Below are 18,058 nucleotides of genomic sequence, written 5' to 3'. Positions count from 1 at the left end.
CTGACGGGGTTGGGACCCTAATCCCCTTCAAAGTAGGCCCCTTGTGCTTGCACACACTTAGCCCACCGATCCTTCCACTGCCGGAAACACCTCTGGAAGTCTTCTTTTGGAATGGTGTTCAGCTCCGTCGTCGCGTTCCGCATTATCTCTTCTCTACTCTCAAAACAGGATCCTTTCAGTGGTGTCTTCAATTTTGGAAACAACCAGAAGTCACAAGGAGCCAGGTCTGAAGAGTAGGGAGGTTGGCGAACGGTTGTAATTCCATGTTTGGCCAAGAAAGTGTGGATCAATTGGGATGAATGTGCGGGGGCGTTGTCGTGATGCAAGTGCCAGTTGTTCGCCGTCGACATGTCTGGTCTTTTGCGCCGAACTGCATCACGGAGTCGCCAGAGAACATCGTGATAGTACTCCTTTGTCACCGTTTGTCCTTCCGGTGCGTATTCGTGATGCACAATTCCACGGACATCAAAGAAAACAGTCAGCATCACCTTGATTTTGCTTCGCACCTGCCGCGCTTTCTTCAGCCTTGGAGACTCGGGATGCTTCCATTGCGACGACTGTCTTTTTGTTTCTGGGTCGTACCCATACACCCATGACTCATCTCCAGTTATCACGGTGTTCAGAAACCCAGGATCAGTGTTGGCGGTGTCCAGAAGGTCCTGTGCAACGTCACGACGGAGGTCTTTTTGTTCCAGGGACAACAACTTGGGCACGAATTTCGCAGCCACTCGGTTCATGTTCAAATCATCACGCAAAATTGCATGTGCAGAATCTTTACTCACTCCAACCTCTTCGGCAATCTCCCGCACGGTGATCTGCCATCACTAAATTTCGCACCCTCTCAACAACAGCTGCACTCCGAGCAGTTTGGGGCCTGCCACAACGCTGCTCACTCTCCGCTGATGTGCGGCCATCTTTGAATCGGTTGAACCATTCCTTAATTTGTGTTACACCCATCGCATCTTCCCCAAACACCTGCTGAATCTTACGAATTGTTTGACTTTGAGAATCACCAAGCTTTTGACAAAATTTGATGCAGTATCTTTGCTCAATTCGTTCAGTCATCTTGCGAGAAAACTAAATCCGACAAACACTTAGAACAGCACCTTACTTGGCGACCACCAACCAGTGACTGGCACAAGTGAATGCGGTGAAAAAATTCAAGCATGCACATTACGGTTCCTCCTTCCACCGTGCACAGTGGCGCCGCCTTAGAATCACTACTTTGCGCGGGAAAATTTAAGGTCGGATACATTTTAGACAGGCCTCGTATAGCTTAAGAACATGAGAAGACATCAGGAAAGATTATGAACTAGGCCTGAAGTTAAACTTAAATGAACTTTAGAGAATTATTTGCAAGCTTACTTTCTTACTTTCTGAATCTTTAGCCGAAAGAGTTTCATACCACCTTGGATATTTTTTCTTGTTTCCTCGTGCCCTGTTTTCCTTCCTCTTGATGTTTTCCATGTATATTAATTTCATATTCTATTTCACATAAGACAGTGTTGGAATATACCTTATTACTTTTCAGAAGGAGATCATTATTCTTTTAATAAATTCTGATTAGTGAGGACTGCTACCTCACCCCATCCTCAAATATTTTTTTTTAAGTTGTCTTTGAATAAGTTCAGGTGATGACAGCAAAACTGTTTGTATACTCATGTTTTATTTTCAGTGTTTTTTTAATAATGAAAAGTATAGGGTACTATGTCACATGATGCTAAAAAAAAGAGAGAGAAATAAGGGTGATTAAGGAATCATGTAATCTTTCCATCATGGTTATATAGACTGTAGAGATCAGTTACTTGGAAACTGTGTGTATCAAATGCCTACCCACTTCACTTGCTTGATTCGGATTGATTATTTGGAAACTAAAACTTACTTGTCACTTTTTAATTTGATTCCACGTGTGTAAATTATTCCAATATTGTTATATACCTATATTTTGAGTTTTCAGTACTTAATAAAAAAATTACTAAAAACACGCAACAAAAAAAAAAAACTGTAAAATTGACTTTCAGTGTATAATAAAAGTATTCTTCTCTCTAATAGTAACAGTATGTTCTTACAGATATTGTTATTTTTTTTATTTAATAATTTTTAGAAACAAATCAAGAAAATTATTAAACCCTACAAGATTTTCAATTAACGGCGATGTCACTTAGTACTAAATAGAAGGCGAAATATGAGGATAGCTAGCTCAGGGTGCTTCTTAAAGATACTGCTAGTAGAGTAAACTTTTATCACCAGATTTATTCGAATTTTTCCAGTGAAGTTCCGGTATTCAGCTCTCTTTACAGTCACTAAATACATTTCTAATGACTTACATTGTGTATTACGTCCAGACAACCCCACCATCTCCTCCCCAGTCCCTTTTTTAATATAAGTTTCATGTATCTGCAGAATTCACTCAAATCTTTTCGAGTTGCTTTGCCCAGAACCCCACTATGTAGTGGGATTAGGAAATTCCATAATCACCAACCTGGTCATCACTCCATTTGGTCACTGATTTTATGTCACTTGAATTTTCGTCACCAGTATAAACTTGGACTCTCACTTTGAGAGAGGAACATGATTAAGGGTGTTTGAAAATAAGGTTCTTAGGAAAATATTTGGGGCTAAGAGGGATAAAGTTACAGTAGAATGGAGAAAGTTACACAACACAGAAGTGCACACATTGTATTCTTCACCTGACATAATTAGGAATATTAAATCCAGACGTTTGAGATGGGCAGGGCATGTAGCATGTATGGGCAAATCTAGAAATACATATAGAGTGTTAGTTTGGAGACCGGAGGGAAAAAGACCTTTGGGGAGGCCGAGACGTAGATGGGAGGATAATATAAAAATGGATTTGAGGGAGGTGGAATATGATAATAGAGACTGGATTAATCTTGCTCAGGATAGGGATCGGTGGCAGGCTTATGTGAGGGCGGCAATGAACTTTCAGATTCTTTAAAAGTCATACGTAAGTATAAAATTAGTCACCAGATGTAATGGTCATCACTATGATTTTGTCACCACACATAATATTTGAATATGCAAAAGCTTTATAGATAATAATCTCTTAAATTGAAATGATTTCTGTACGAATGGTTTCACTGGTGTACAGGGGCGGCCCGTCCTTATGTGCTACAGTGCTACAGCACAATGATAATTTTGGCTCAAATAATGTATTTGTAATACCACCATAGTATTTGATCTGTCATTTGACAATTTCCCATGGTTATGTTCATGACGCGTTATGAAGTGTTTAGTCTTCGTGCCTTCTTTGGTGCCTCAGGGGGTTCGTTGTGCTACTCTAAGCTCCACATGAAAAATATAGACAGTTATTCGCATGTGCGAAGCTGAAATCACTGCTCCGATTGGCTATTTTTACGCGGGAAAGTGCTGTAGTCAGCTTCAGCACAACACAGCTTGGAGATTGCAAAAGTAAAGCGTAACGAAAGAATGCTTGTTTGTGGAAGAATTCGGAACTATGTACAATGTATTTGGTAATTCAAGTGTCCGACTGCTGCTGCCATCTACCAGTTGAAGTTGCTGTCAACAGCTATACTATACTGAACAAAAGAGTGTTCCAGATACAAGTTGGATTTCTATACGGAAGACCTGACTTCCGAAATATAAATGGCTGTTCAGTTGTCACAATACATAGTATCCAACAATTTACAGGATCCATTCTGTGAAGTATCGAAGTTGTTAAATATTTTGGTTACAACACCAATGACCATTGCTGAGCCAGAAATATGTTCTTCTTCCTTGAAATGCATAAAAACGTTTTTAAGGAACACTGTGTCCCAGGATCGTCTCACTGCTCTTGCAATACTGTCAATAGAAAAGAGTATGATGTCCAAGATGGAGGGGTTTAACACCAAATGACAAGTTCTGCAGTACGAAAGAACGTCGTATGGACTTCATATTTCATCACTAGACGAGATTCCAAATTAAGATAAATACATAAGTGTAGGCCTCTACAGTAGGCCGATATAGAGATTGTAGCACACTCATTATTTTGACCACCAGCTGCTACTGCTGGTGTAACTGCTTAAAATTTAGTTATTCTTCCACCATTGCCGCATTTTACAGATTCTGTATGCTATATACATTTCAAAATTTCCAGCAATATTGTGGCTACTTCCTCTCAGATATGCCAGCACTTCGCTTTTGGCTTTGTAGTCTGCATATTTGTTAACAGTTCTTGAAATTCTGGCATCGAAGTTATTATATTTTCTCTTCTTGAAGGGAGGCGAATATTCTGCCTCCAACCTTTCAGTATCTGTATGAATTCTGGCTATTTCACACAGTGATGGGTGAAGCTTGCCCATTAATGTATTCAGGCACCTATGCCTTGTCTCACAAGTGTTAGTTGTTCTTGGAAGATTTCGTAAAGCTCTTTGATAATAGTTACATGTTGCAGGTGGAAACATTGGCTGCTGTCTGCCTCATTTACATGTAGGTCCCTTTACATAATTCTTCGACATAGTCAAATACAATATTTAAGTCATTGTCGATAGGAGTTCGTAAAATGTCAAATGCAGCCTCTACATGAGCCTCGTACACAAAAGTAAGGGCGATCAGTGAATTAAATTGGGCCCTAAAGTCGTTATTATGTTCTTCTAATTACTCTGAAGGCCTGTAAACCTCCTGGGTGGAATAAGTCTGGTGACAAAAATGTAATAGATGATGTAATGTCTGGTATAGAAATAGTGATGGGTGAAAAAATAGACCAATGGCCATGTCTATGGTGACGAAATTTCCGGATCCTCTATATAATCTTTATTCCATACAAGATGACTCCACATATCAACAAATATAAGGCAAAATCCTTCTGTGCCCGATGCTAATTAGTTCCTATGGCCCCCATCTTCTGAATTTGAGTTATATTGTGAGTGGTGATCAGCTGCATGCCATTTTATCACGCCTCATTGTGTTTAGAAAAACAGCAAGTTTTCTCTTAAGTCTTCGAAAATGTGAAACAGGTTGTGTTTTCAGACTGGGAACTAATTAGCTTAGAATTCTAGGCTCCATAAAGAAGTTCTTTGTCCTGCAGCGAATAGAATGGGATTCAGACACGTGCATTTGTTTACATGCGGAGTCGCCTTGAATGGAATGAAGATTAGCTTGCAGTCATGGGAAAGATCTGCACTAACACGGTTTTTTCTGTCACTAGATGCCTTACTTCGGCCTAATCCAATTTTTAATTCCAGCATTTTTATTTCGTTCTCATATTAAATGCAACATATGGCGATTGTTTTCTTTTTTGTAATGAGAGGAATGATACTAACTTCATTAATTATAGTACATTCAAAAAGGTGTATGTCATTCGTCCCGTGGTCCTTAGCCATTACTCCTCATTTTGAGCTATAGAACTTAGAATACTCATACAATGTTCCTTGAAAAGACTATCTTCTCTATCAATTAATGGTTTACATACCAACAAAATATGCATTGTGTGTAATTATTGTCCAAGTTGATTTTGTAGTATAATGCTACTTTTGTTTGAGCTCTCCGTCAGCTGTACATTTCATAATGGGGAAAATAATTTTGAGTATATTGGAAAACTGTTACAGGTCCAAGTCATCCAGCAGCCTCTCCAAAACCCTACGTACCTGCAGCAGCTGTACAACACCCAGGGGCAGCTTCTGATGCCCAGTAACCTGCAATTGCATCCCGCTGGAATGAATCCTTCCTCAATACATGTGAGTATACTGTTGTCTTAAGTACTGAAGATTTTATTGACAAATGTTGCAAAATGGGTGGATATATATGATTTATTACTCACTGAGAATTTTTTTATGGCCGTGTCATATTTGCATGTCGAGGAATAACCGCCCGAACCTGGTGCTGGTGCACAGGAGAGCTCGTTTTTGCAGGTAATGTACCTCTTGTGTCTCCACAACACTAATTCACTTTGTGTCTGTTTCTCTCAACAAATGTATGTTTTTTCAGAACTGAGTGATATATTACGAGATTGATTAAAAAACTGAGGGCAAATACACGGTATTTCATGAGAAGTGTTAAAACTTTACATTGCAATGTAGAAGCTAAATGAGACTAAAATATCACGTGATCTATCTCCATATATGTATATATTATTTATTTATTATTATTTATTTATTTAACCTGGTAGAGATAAGGCCATCAGGCCTTCTCTTCCCCTCTACCAGGGGATTACAACTACAATATTAAGAATACAGTTACAATTATAATTACAATTAATATTAAATTTACAGATACAATAAAAATCAAAGTACTAAAATATTAACTGATTAAAAGCTAGACAGTTTATTGTAAAAGTTAAGAAGAGAGAAGCATTTCTTTTATTGATTAAGTACAAATTAAACCCACTCTACGCAGTAAGAAAATGCTTAATAAGCTTGCTTTTGACCGCTACTAAATTCCGACAGTCTCTGATGTCACTGGGCAGGGTATTCCACAAGTGCGAGAGCGAGATTGTGTATGATGATTAATACGATGATGTCTTATGTGTTGGCATGGCTAGTATGCGGCTATTTTGCGTGCGTGTGGAGAGATTATGATATGATGACAGGTAACTGAAACGGGAGGCAAGGTAGCTAGGTGTAGAAGTGTGAAGGACTTGGAAAAGGAGAACAAGAGAATGAAAATTTCTACGTTCGTTAAGCTGTAGCCAGTTTAGAGTTTGGAAGAATGGGGTAATGTGGTCAGCACGACGGATATCGCAGACGAAGTGAATACAAGAATTATGAACACGTAATTTTTGCAACTGGTTGACATTGAAGTCAGTCAGTAGAAAATCACAATAATCGGTCATTCCTGTGAGGTCAGTCAGTAGTAAAATCACAATAATCGATCATTCCTGTATAGGCGAAAGAGAACCTGGTGCAGATGTCCACTTCAACCTCTTCAGTCGCTATTAATAATAATAAATAATATATCTAGAATCTTCACACTAAAGCTACAGAGATGTCCGTGAACTTTAGACAGCTATGTGTTCATTACCACAGTGTTTCGTAACACCACTGAATTAATTGAAATAATTTTGAATAATTTCACAGCTACATTCATTTGTCATTGCAGATCTCCCTCTTTGCAGAATGTCATTAGTAGGGCCCAATGTTCATGCCCTAAAAGACTACTCAATATGCATGCAAATATGTTCTTAAAAAGTGCAAAACATGTCGATTACTATGTACTAATGAATGAAAATAATGTTTACGTTTTCTGTAACCTTATGAATGCTAATGAGTATGAACTTATATTATTCCTTAGAGATTGAAGCAGAGGTGGTTTGTCTAATATCAGCGAAGAGTTGCAGTTCACAATCAATTCTTGATTGACGTTTTCAGTGGCATACACAAAATTTTGTCATTATTAAAATTGTTTATAATTTACATTATTGGTATTTAAAATTTTGTGTATTATTATTATTATTGTTATTATCATTATCATCAGATTAGTTTTCACGGGGGGATGTGAAACTAGTTCCGGGAAGAATGTTTGTGACAACATCGTCACACTGCGGCTGTGAAGAAACATTGTCCAATTTTCACTAACCTCGCGAGAATCACTACACGACTTTTTTTGCTAAAAACTTGTTTGAGCTTTGTTGTCGCTTAGGCATATCAAAGAACTGGAACGGTAATGTGAAGTTTATATTAAAAATATGAACTATCAAATGTAAAAAAAAATGTTAAATGAACGTTTCACAATAAAGTCAGAACTCAAACTAACAAATGGGTGAATACTGCTCTTAAAATGAGTTTAAAATCGACAGTGCACAATATTTAACAACATCTGCACTGCAGAACTGTCAGAACAACCTTTTCAATATGTTTCAACACAAGTTAAATTTCATATTGTGTCAGCTTCATTTTATTACAAGGTTGGTACTAGGCAGTAGGTCTCTCTGTAATAAAGACAGCACTGTTATAATTCGAACGTGCCACAGCACCAAGCACAGGAATTACATTGAAGGAGGGATAGGAGGACTATGCCTTATGTCGATGTAGATTTTGTTACTCGGACAGTGAAAAATTAGAGAAGGGAAAACGATTTTGGATATAAAACATACTCAGATCTAAATATGTCATTTTTTCTAAAAGTTCAAGGGAGGTTCAAACCCAGTAACCCTCCTCCCCTTGCATACATCCTTGTGCGTTATCAATTGAGAAACTGCATCTGCTGTCCCTGAAGATGCTTATGTATCGTGGAAACTTCTTCCCACATCACATGAGATTATTGCGGCTTATTTAAAGGGTGTTCATTTTTCCACAGACAGAGAGTAATCATTTGGTGCAATGAAGGATTTTCCTTCGAAAGTGTCTGGATTATCGAACAACTGTGTTGGTATCTAGAATATTTAAAAATAATGTTAGTCACTTTTCCTTTCTTCTTGCTCTGCACTGACAGGAACAGAACTCAGATTAGATTTTGTTTCTTAAAAAGCGGCTAGTGACACATATAAGGGAATGCCAACAATTTCCAATGATGTGATTGCTTTTGGTAAACGAGAAAAATAAGCAATATAAATACAAGTTTCCCTTCCAACTCATTATTTGTCAGTATATTTTGAGCTGTATCAATAAATGAAGCATCACACAAATCCAATGAATTAACCCTCTCCCATGCAACTCTATGCTATTTGCGCTTTTGAGGAAAAAATCTTGTAAATTTTATAAATATGCTGTATAGGTCTTATTATACATTTATAAAAATGAAAACAAGCTTAATAAACATAAAAATTCATAATTCATGTAGATAATGTGTAAGCATATAGTTATACCCTCCAGGAAAAAGTATTGCAAATACATGAACTTCCGGGTCCTAGGCATTGGCATAGATTCAAGTTTAGTGATCTGATAGTCGATCAATTGCTATTCCACGATCTATGTATTTATTTGGATTTGTACTTGATGACTGAAATGTGTAGGTGCAAAATGTATAAACTAGAAGCTATTTTTACATTTTTATTTATTTATTTGTTATTGAACATAACGTGCAAAGCCCAATTACAATGTTCAAGACTAACATTATTATTATTATTATTATTATTATTATTATTATTATTATTATTATTATTATTATTATTTGCTAATGTTCAATTGCATTGTAACTATCAGTATGGAGTAAAAATTCTCAGAAAAAGTATTACTACGACTTTTAGTCTTATTTTGACGTCTGTATTATATGTCTAAAGATTTTACACTTCTGTGAAACATTTTGTATATTCTATCTTTAAGATGGATAAAAGCAACCTGGTGAAACTAACGCATTGTTAAAGATATCAAGCAAGTCATTGATACTATGTAAGAAACTGTAGCAAACATGTTGCAAAACATAGTTTTAATATTACCATGCACCACAGAGGATAGAGGAGAAATTTACTTCTATGGTTAGAGAGACAGAGTCAATCCATGGAACTTTGATAGAGTGCTGCTCCTCTGGTGCAATATCTGAAAGGTGTGGCCAGGCCCAGAGTGGCAAATTCGTAGGGGTGTCAAAATTTTGAGAAAATAAAATAAAAAATCGAACAGAAAATAAATTTTCACATCTTACTGCGCCTGCTTTAGGTAATAGCATATTATCATAAATTGTTACATTACTTTTTTTTTTTTTTTTTTTTTTTTTTTACATTTTGCGTAAGTTAGCTGGTGGGAGGGGGACGCACAATTTTTTTCGGGCCCATGGGCATAGCACTACGAAATACGGGGTTGAGCGTGACCATGTTAGTAATGCTATTTTCTGACCCAAGGTTTTCCTGTGATCTGTTGCATGATACGATTATCGTAACTTTCCTACTTAATTATACCTCCATATTGTGCGTTATTGTTTCACCAAACTGCATTTACCTGTCATAAAAATAGAACATAGAAAAAAATTAATCCTTACTTTTTTAATTACTCTCGTATTTGCATTTATTTTGGGATGTATTGTCTTTATCAGTCATAAAATAAACACACATTTTAGACGAAAATTTATAGAGAAAAAAGGCTGCATCATTGCAAATTTACTTCAGGCAGCTTTTATATATCACATTTAGTTATTTGTTTATGTTTGGAATTAATATCTTGTAAATTACATTCTTATTTAGATTGCTGTGTAAGCCAACATAATCATATAAAAATGTCACATTTGGTGTACCAACCCAGAAATTTTGTTTCTGGGTCTGTACAGTGTTTAGAACGTGTATTTCTTTTAAATAACATATTAGATACGTGTTTACACTTTTTTAGGGTAACAGTAATTAGTGTATTATTTTATGCTTACAAAGAATGTTAATCAAATTAAGTATATATTAATGTTCCTGTTAAGGATACTACATGAGATGTTAAGCATTTCTGAATATGTCTTAGAATGGAATGTTCATCTTGGAAATAACAACATTTAAATAGTTGTTGAATTGTGTGCTATGTCTCTATGATAAGCCTTTTAAACTTACGCAGTGTACTCAACTATTTTCATTAAAGTATTGTGATGGTTCCAAACACGTATTACCCTACTATAAAGGAAATAAAGTGAATTAATTATAACTATAAATATAAGAAAATAAGCATACAATTATTTTTATTGAACCTTTAACTTCACTTGGGTTTTCTTGTTGTTTTAAATCTTAACACATGGCGAGTTTTGAATTAAATTAAAAGATGCTTGTTACAGTAAATGACAAGAAACTTGAAAATATAAAAGAATAATTTTGTTATTTTATAATTAATATAGTAAATATTAATATGTATTTTCGAACGTATATTGATGACTTAGTGGGTATCATATTATTTTATCATAATAATGGGTAAAGAATATTCAGGGATTAGTTTTTTTCTTATTATAAAGAGCATTTTAGCAAATTTTGCTGTTCAAACTAGTCTGTCCTTCTGTAAGATTTAAGTATACATTTGAAGATAAAGTTATGCTAAAATGTAATTTTATGAAAGGATGCTAAGCAATGAATTAGTCTCAGTAGATTGTGATTGTGATGATTGTTTGTGGAGGTGATCATAGAGAGACATATTTAGAAAGCCTTTTGGTGTTGAATTCATATCATTGTATAAGTTTTTTTTTAAACAATATGTTTGTATTTAATATGGGAAGCTTCAATATACGTTTGAAGATACAGATGGTTAAATATGATTTATGGGAGGTAATCATTGGATCAGTTGCAATGAGTTACGTATATAGTGAATGCTGGAAAGAAATTTTCCTGTTGTATTACTAAGTCTTTCACATATTTAAAATACTTAAATCTATACTGTTGTGTGATGTTTGTTTTTTATGTGTTTATAACATGCGTTTGTTTTTAGTATTCACATGTTTTATAACTTTCCTTCACGTTCATTTGTCTTGAGTCCTTCTTACATAAGAACAATAATACACATGCATAGTGTGAGTGATGAGAAAAAATTTTTAACTACTGGATGAACATTTGGCTTGCTTTGTTCACCCACACCTATATACATTATAGGAAATATTTGAATTTTCGACAAGTATACCCAAATGGTTCCATGGTAGAAAGATTGAAGGCCAAGGAATGTGAAGGAAAGCTGTTTTGATTTCAATGTAGACCTGAAGTTGTAGATTATAATTGTACAAAGGTAATTAATGAATTAATTGTTTTTAGGCCATGATTAATTATTTATATGCGAAATATAAACGTGATCGAAATACTCGAGTGTTAAGTGCAATGGAAAGAACAGAATTGCAGTCAAATTGAGAACTGATCAAGAAGAACTTGTGTCTTCTTGAGATATTGATATCCCCTTTGATTGCCAACACAGAGTTTGGGCAGCTTGGCGAGTTTTCAATTCACGGCGACTACTGCTACCAAACCAGGTGGCAGTGCAAGCGGATCTCCTATGATGCAGGCCAAACTGACGGCAGCTGCCGGACATGCGATCATACCGGGCTCGGCAGCACAGGTTACCCACCCATTCATATAGTTGCCATCCTCCGTCCTCAAGCATTCCAGTGCCCCCAAGCAAGTTTTGTATATAGCTTACTGTTTTCGCATATGGTCTTCACATTTTAATCCACAAATCATCATTTGCTAACTTTCTTCCTTTACATTGCTGACGAAAAAAGATAAGAAAACAAATTTATTAATGAATGAAAGATAAAAAAGTAGCTATTGTATTGTATTTATTTACATTTCACGGTATTCGTACACTGCTCCTCAGCTAGAATATAGAACATGTCAAAAAATCTTAATAGTACTACAAATACAAATTTGAAAGGCATGATAAGGGCCGGTAAGCTGATACATTAACAATGGAAGTTTTATCAGGAACCGTCAATGCTTATCTATTTAACAAATTTATTAGTTTACAATAATTTGTTACATTTATTTGGTTTTAAACGTTTTCGGCTTAATTAAGCCATCTTCAGAAAAGTTTATGCCTATGTACATGAAGGTGGTACATGTGTATGTGATACAAATAAATAAACCAATTAACATGGATCTCTGTAGAAGTAAGTGAATATACAACAAGATTAAAACATTACTGTATTAAAACTAGGCTATGTGAGCCATAATCAAAGATATTAAAAGTTATTACATACTAAATTAAAATTAATATCTTTGATTATGGCTCACATAGCCTAGTTTTAATACAGTAATGTTTTAATCTTGTTGTATATTCACTTACTTCTACACAGTAGAATTATGTAGACCAATTTACCAACAGAGTTTTTGGCCAGCTTGCGCCTTAGAAGGCTGGTCTACATTACACCTATGATGAAATGAGATGGAGATTTGTTGGGATGCGACAGGGTAACCAGAGCTCCCAGAGAAAATCTCTGTGTTACCTGGACCAGGTTATAAATCGAGGGGATCGAACCCGGGTCCACAGGATTATAAGTTCAGTGCTGTAGCCACTAGACCACCTTAGCGGCTATGTTGAAAAATGTATATGTCAATATTTTGTTTTAAAATGTCGTAGTTGTAATTTATCATGTTGGGTTAGGGAGGATGAGGGAGTTGAGTATGATCAAGATCTTATGCTTGAACTATTGTATCTTCTCTAAACAATATTATTCTCTTTGAAACCCAGTCATTCATTCAGCTTTATTTCGATTTTGACATTGAATCAATATTATTTCCTGTCTTTTGAGTGTTCCTTCTAAAGATTGCATTCTATTGCACAGTGATGTTCGTTTGTCTTGTTCGTTATGGTTTTTCTTTTACTGTTTTTAGATACTTTTGCAAGAATTAAAATTTCATCTGAACTCCTAACAGGAATTTTTTTAATTGAATTGAAAGAGGTGAATTGGGAGGACAAATTTAAAAGATACGCAAAACGCCTCCTTGCAAGGGGTTTGGGGCTGCAAGAAACTACATATGTGAGCTCCAAGCCTGTTGGCCACTAGTCTCACTCCGGGTTACGCTGCTCCACTGAAGGAGCTCTAGAAAATTTTGAAGGGGAAAACCGAAAATGGACGTAACCTCTTATACGTGAGGGGGATGGAAATGTGATCAAAATGATCACGGGACGGGGCGAGGAGGAGATGGCTGTTGTAAATCTTCACATTGAAATGAACTGTGTCATTTCGCAGTGCAGCAGGAGTCGAGAAGACTCTGTCATCTGTTGTTCGATGACAAGGCAGGTGAAGACCGGCAGGAGAGACGCCTTGAATTCTGAATCTGCAAATTGAAAGGTTCCCTGTCCTTTCGCATTGCGACTACATGAGTGACATTGGAGAAAGTAGTATATGAACATAATATTTAATTTCAGAGTTACAATTTAGCATTAAGGCCCACAGGGTGGCAGGAGATAAGGCTTCAACCTGTACAGGCGACCAGTTCCTGGCACTAGGGATGTGAGGTAGCATTAATATATACAAACTTTAATGATAAAGCTCGTATCAGTTCTATTAAATTATTTATAAGTTTGTGAAGAACTTTTAATTTTACTTAGGTTATAAAATTTGTTACAGTATTTTGGCAAAATATTTGTTTATAGAACGTTTTATTCTCGTAACAAAATACTGCGAATTTAACATTTTTACAAAGAAAAAGACATTTTTATTACAAAAATAATCCTATTCAGTTACCAACAAAATTTGTTTACTCAATCTGAACTCTTCAATTTTCTTCACTTTCTGAATGAATATAGGTAACATCAGTGATAGTGTAAGTCTGGATGTGATGGAAGTGTATGTGGTACAAGTCTTTCCACATGAATAGGAATAATAAGAAATTGTAAATACTTTGAAGAGTTTATAATTTTTAAAGCTATGTACCAGAGCAGTTTGTAAATGGTTAAGTGGGAAAAATTTAAGAAACATCGTAATTTTTATTATTATAAAATAAATTAATTGTTCCACTGTTGAAGTTCCCGTGTCATAGGTTAAAAGTCGAAAACAGCATATTATTGTTAGCCAAATAGAATGTCAATTTTCATACATACAGTAGAATTTCTCTTAACCGGCACCAAAGGGACCAGGTTAGTTTCAGATAAAAGATTTTGCCGTATAATTGAATAAATACAATATATACAATATATACAATATATATATATACAAAAAAAGTTCATATTTCATGGTGCAAAATGTTGAAACTGCATCTATGTGAAGCTTATTTCTCTATCACATGCTTATAACTGAATAAACATAAAAACTGTGTGAATTTTCCTTATTAAAACACATCACACAACACAAATAATACACTAATTCAAGGTTAGAATATTCACTGAAAATTTAAAATTCATGCAAACTTCCTAATGTGGCAACACTTACGGCCCGAACATAACTAAATAAACATAAAAACTGTGTGGATTTTCCTTATTAAAACACATCACACAACACAAATAATATACTAATTCAAGGTTAGAATATTCACTGAAAATTAAAATTCATGCAAACTTCCTAATGTGGCAACACTTACGGCCCGAACATAACTAAATAAACATAAAAACTGTGTGGATTTTCCTTATTAAAACACATCACACAACACAAATAATATACTAATTCAAGGTTAGATTATTCACTGAAAATTAAAATTCATGCAAACTTCCTAATGTGGCAACACGGCCAGAACTTAACTAAATAAATATAAAAATTGTGTGGATTTTCCTTATTAAAACACATCACACAATACAAATAAAACACTAATGTTGGGTTCCAGTATCCACTGAAAACAAAAGGTCATGCGAACTTCCTAACATGGCAAAACTGAAGGTCCAGACTGTGGCAATGTGGCAGATTTGAACATATTTTTTTTGGCCCAGTCAAAGTGTCGTTGTTTTGGTTATTTGAGTGCCAGTTACAAGGGATTTTACTGTATTCAGTTTCAATATGGCAATTCCAAGTTGAAACTTGTGGTGGACAAAAATTATGATTTTGTAGATTCTCTCTGGGTATTATCAGTTCTCTTTCCATCATTCCACCATTTATCAATTCTTTATCATACAGTAAAGTAGTAGTAGTAAAGTTGTGTTCAGTGACCTAATATGTATGAAATAATTTCTAGCCATATCTGTAAAAGGTATTCTTGAACTTGATCAAATGGGTGTAGGGATATGACAACATCAAGGTCATGAAATAAATCCTGAGAAGAGTAAAAAAAAAAAAATACCGGTACCGGTTGTTCATTACCCAAAATTCATCATTTATGCAGGGTTTTTCAAAAGTAACACACACAGTAATTGCACTAATTTTAATTATTAAAATTTAGTGAGAGGATTTGGGACAAAAGCTCGGACACTTCAAACCTTTTTTGTCCCAAATCCCATCCTTAAATTATAATTGCAGTTATGTGTTACTTTTGAAACATCTTGTATATTATGTAATATTACTACTTACATTTTGTGGTGAATTTTGACGCGATTTAAAATGCATTGAAAGAACGCCCCATAAAAAAATTGCAGAACATTGATAAGAATGTAAGAGGCACTGGAATGTTGTTGATACCTGCCTGCTTCCCTAACGTAGCTGTGGAGAAACAGAAAATGGGCTGGAGGGTTGTTTTGAATGCTATTCTATTGTGATGTGGACATCCAGATTCTTTATTTGCCCTCTTTTATCTGGGGCCTGTGAGCTTCGCTTGTTTACTTTCACACAGCACATTTTCTGTTGATGGTACCGGATATATCTTCCTGTGTTTGTAAAATTTCATCAGACAGAAAATGTAATTTGGTTTATTGGTATGTGCAGTTATGAGTTCTACTTATCCAGTAAATGATTTATTAGAATGCCATGTTTATTTAATTATTTTTAATTTCGGAGTTGCTAATTTTTTGATATTATCCCAACTTTATCATTTAGTGTAGGTTTAATCAAGATACAGGGTGATGCGTTTTAGTATGGGTAAAATAACAATGCTGTAAAATTAAGTCTGTTGCTATTTATTGTTCGGTAGTTTGCAAATATACTCTACAATGTTGGGAATTTCATTCTCTTTGTCCATATCAGATCTCAGTTTGACTATCATTGGGTGTATGACATATTATAAAGTGAGAATAAATCCTCCCATGTGTGATTTAATATCTGACTTGTAATTTCTTTGAGAGCTGTAATTGTCTTGGCTCTGAGATCAACAGTGTCCCTGAGTTGTACACCCTTTGACATGGAAAATGGTCGTTTTCTTGTAGTTGTAATTTAAGTGTTCTTCGGGTTCACATGAGATTCATGGGGAAATATTAAGTATCAAGGTCCGAGGATGAAATCAAGTAGTAGCAGCAATGTAGCTGTACATTACGAAACGACATATTCCTTACGAAGTCTTTATGGCTTAGCGATGGAGCTCTTTCTTCTCATTACAAAAACCTGGCTTCGAATATTTCTTTGTAAAATGCACGCATGTAAACACAGTGTATACGATGATTCCTCAGCTATTCAGAGGTGGGATTTAGTCCTTTGAACAGTGACCAGTTTCCGTGTCAAAGGGTGTACGTATTCATCTCAAAGAAAAAAAATTGGGTGAAATCAATAGGGTTTTAGTTGGTAGTTGGTATCAAACGTTGTTTATTGTTATAGGATCCTCCATCTCTGCTGACATTCACTTCACACGTTTATTGGCACTTGCATCCTAATAGCATCAACAGTAGTATTTATTTAAGACACATTTATGTACTTATCAGTATTGGATTTATAAATAGGTCATCTTTCTTCAAAGAGCTATATCACTTTATTACCGACTTATATTAACACTGCTGACATGTCAATAAAAATCTTCAAATTTATTAAAGTAAACAAGTACCATAAATAATATTAGAAGTTTTCAAACCATATCTAGTGCACAAACAAACCAGATTACGATTATACAAATGTTTGACAGACCAATTTTGGAATATGGAAATAAATCTTAAAGGATGTTGTGTTGGTATTCTGATAAGTCAATATGATATTAGATTAATTGAATATATTTCTGTCAAAATGACTTATCAAAATTTTAAACAAATATTATGACATATAATAATGAATTGGTTGAGTCACTGGCTGAGAAGAAATTGTCTACTGAAGGATTCATTGGAAGGAATGGTGAACGGGAGAAGAGTTCTAGGCAGAAAAAGATATCAGATGATAGACGACATTAAGATATGTGGATCATATGCGGAGACTAAGAGAAAGGCAGAAAATAGGAAAGATTGGAGAATGCTGGGTTTGATTATTATTAGTGTGAATTGCATTATCTGTCGGCTATCTTTTGGAGGTTATGTCGAAGTACTTTTTATTTTTGTTGGAAAAAGTAAACAATATTGGAAGATATACATGCGTGTGTGTGTTTTGTTTTTTGTTTTATCTCAGCACTATAGAGATACAGAGCGTTCGCTTACATAATATAGGTCAACATAAAGACCATGCAACACGTCAGACCATCTCCTGATGCTTGGCAGTCCAGTTCAGTCTCTTTAATTGGATAGTTGTATGTTACGTACATTTCTAAAGGTGTTAGTATTCTTGTTTGAAACATAATATGGCAATTCTAGGCAAATCTACAGTCTTTCATGTAACCATACAATTACTGGGAAAAAGAAAGTTGTAATTGAAAGAACTGAAGGAATGTGTGAAACAAGAGACACAGTACATATATCTTCATTTTCAAGAAGACTTTATTTTGATCGTTTACAGAGACTATGAGGAAAGA

General features: G+C 35.1%; 1 protein-coding gene across 2 annotated transcripts in view; it reads left to right on the top strand.

Moving 5' to 3' along the window:
• LOC138706544 (polyhomeotic-like protein 1) overlaps nucleotides 1-18,058 on the top strand; it is a 366,549-nt gene that overhangs the window by 267,895 nt on the left and 80,596 nt on the right. For both annotated transcript variants that reach the window (XM_069835973.1, XM_069835972.1), the window contains exon 6: nucleotides 5,571-5,699. In XM_069835973.1, coding sequence (XP_069692074.1) covers nucleotides 5,571-5,699 — 129 coding nt within the window. The remainder of the gene's footprint in view (nucleotides 1-5,570; nucleotides 5,700-18,058) is intronic.

This window comes from Periplaneta americana, chromosome 9 (assembly GCF_040183065.1).
Source record: "Periplaneta americana isolate PAMFEO1 chromosome 9, P.americana_PAMFEO1_priV1, whole genome shotgun sequence".
NCBI lineage: Eukaryota > Metazoa > Arthropoda > Insecta > Blattodea > Blattidae > Periplaneta > Periplaneta americana.
This window is presented reverse-complemented; position numbering and strand designations above follow the sequence as displayed.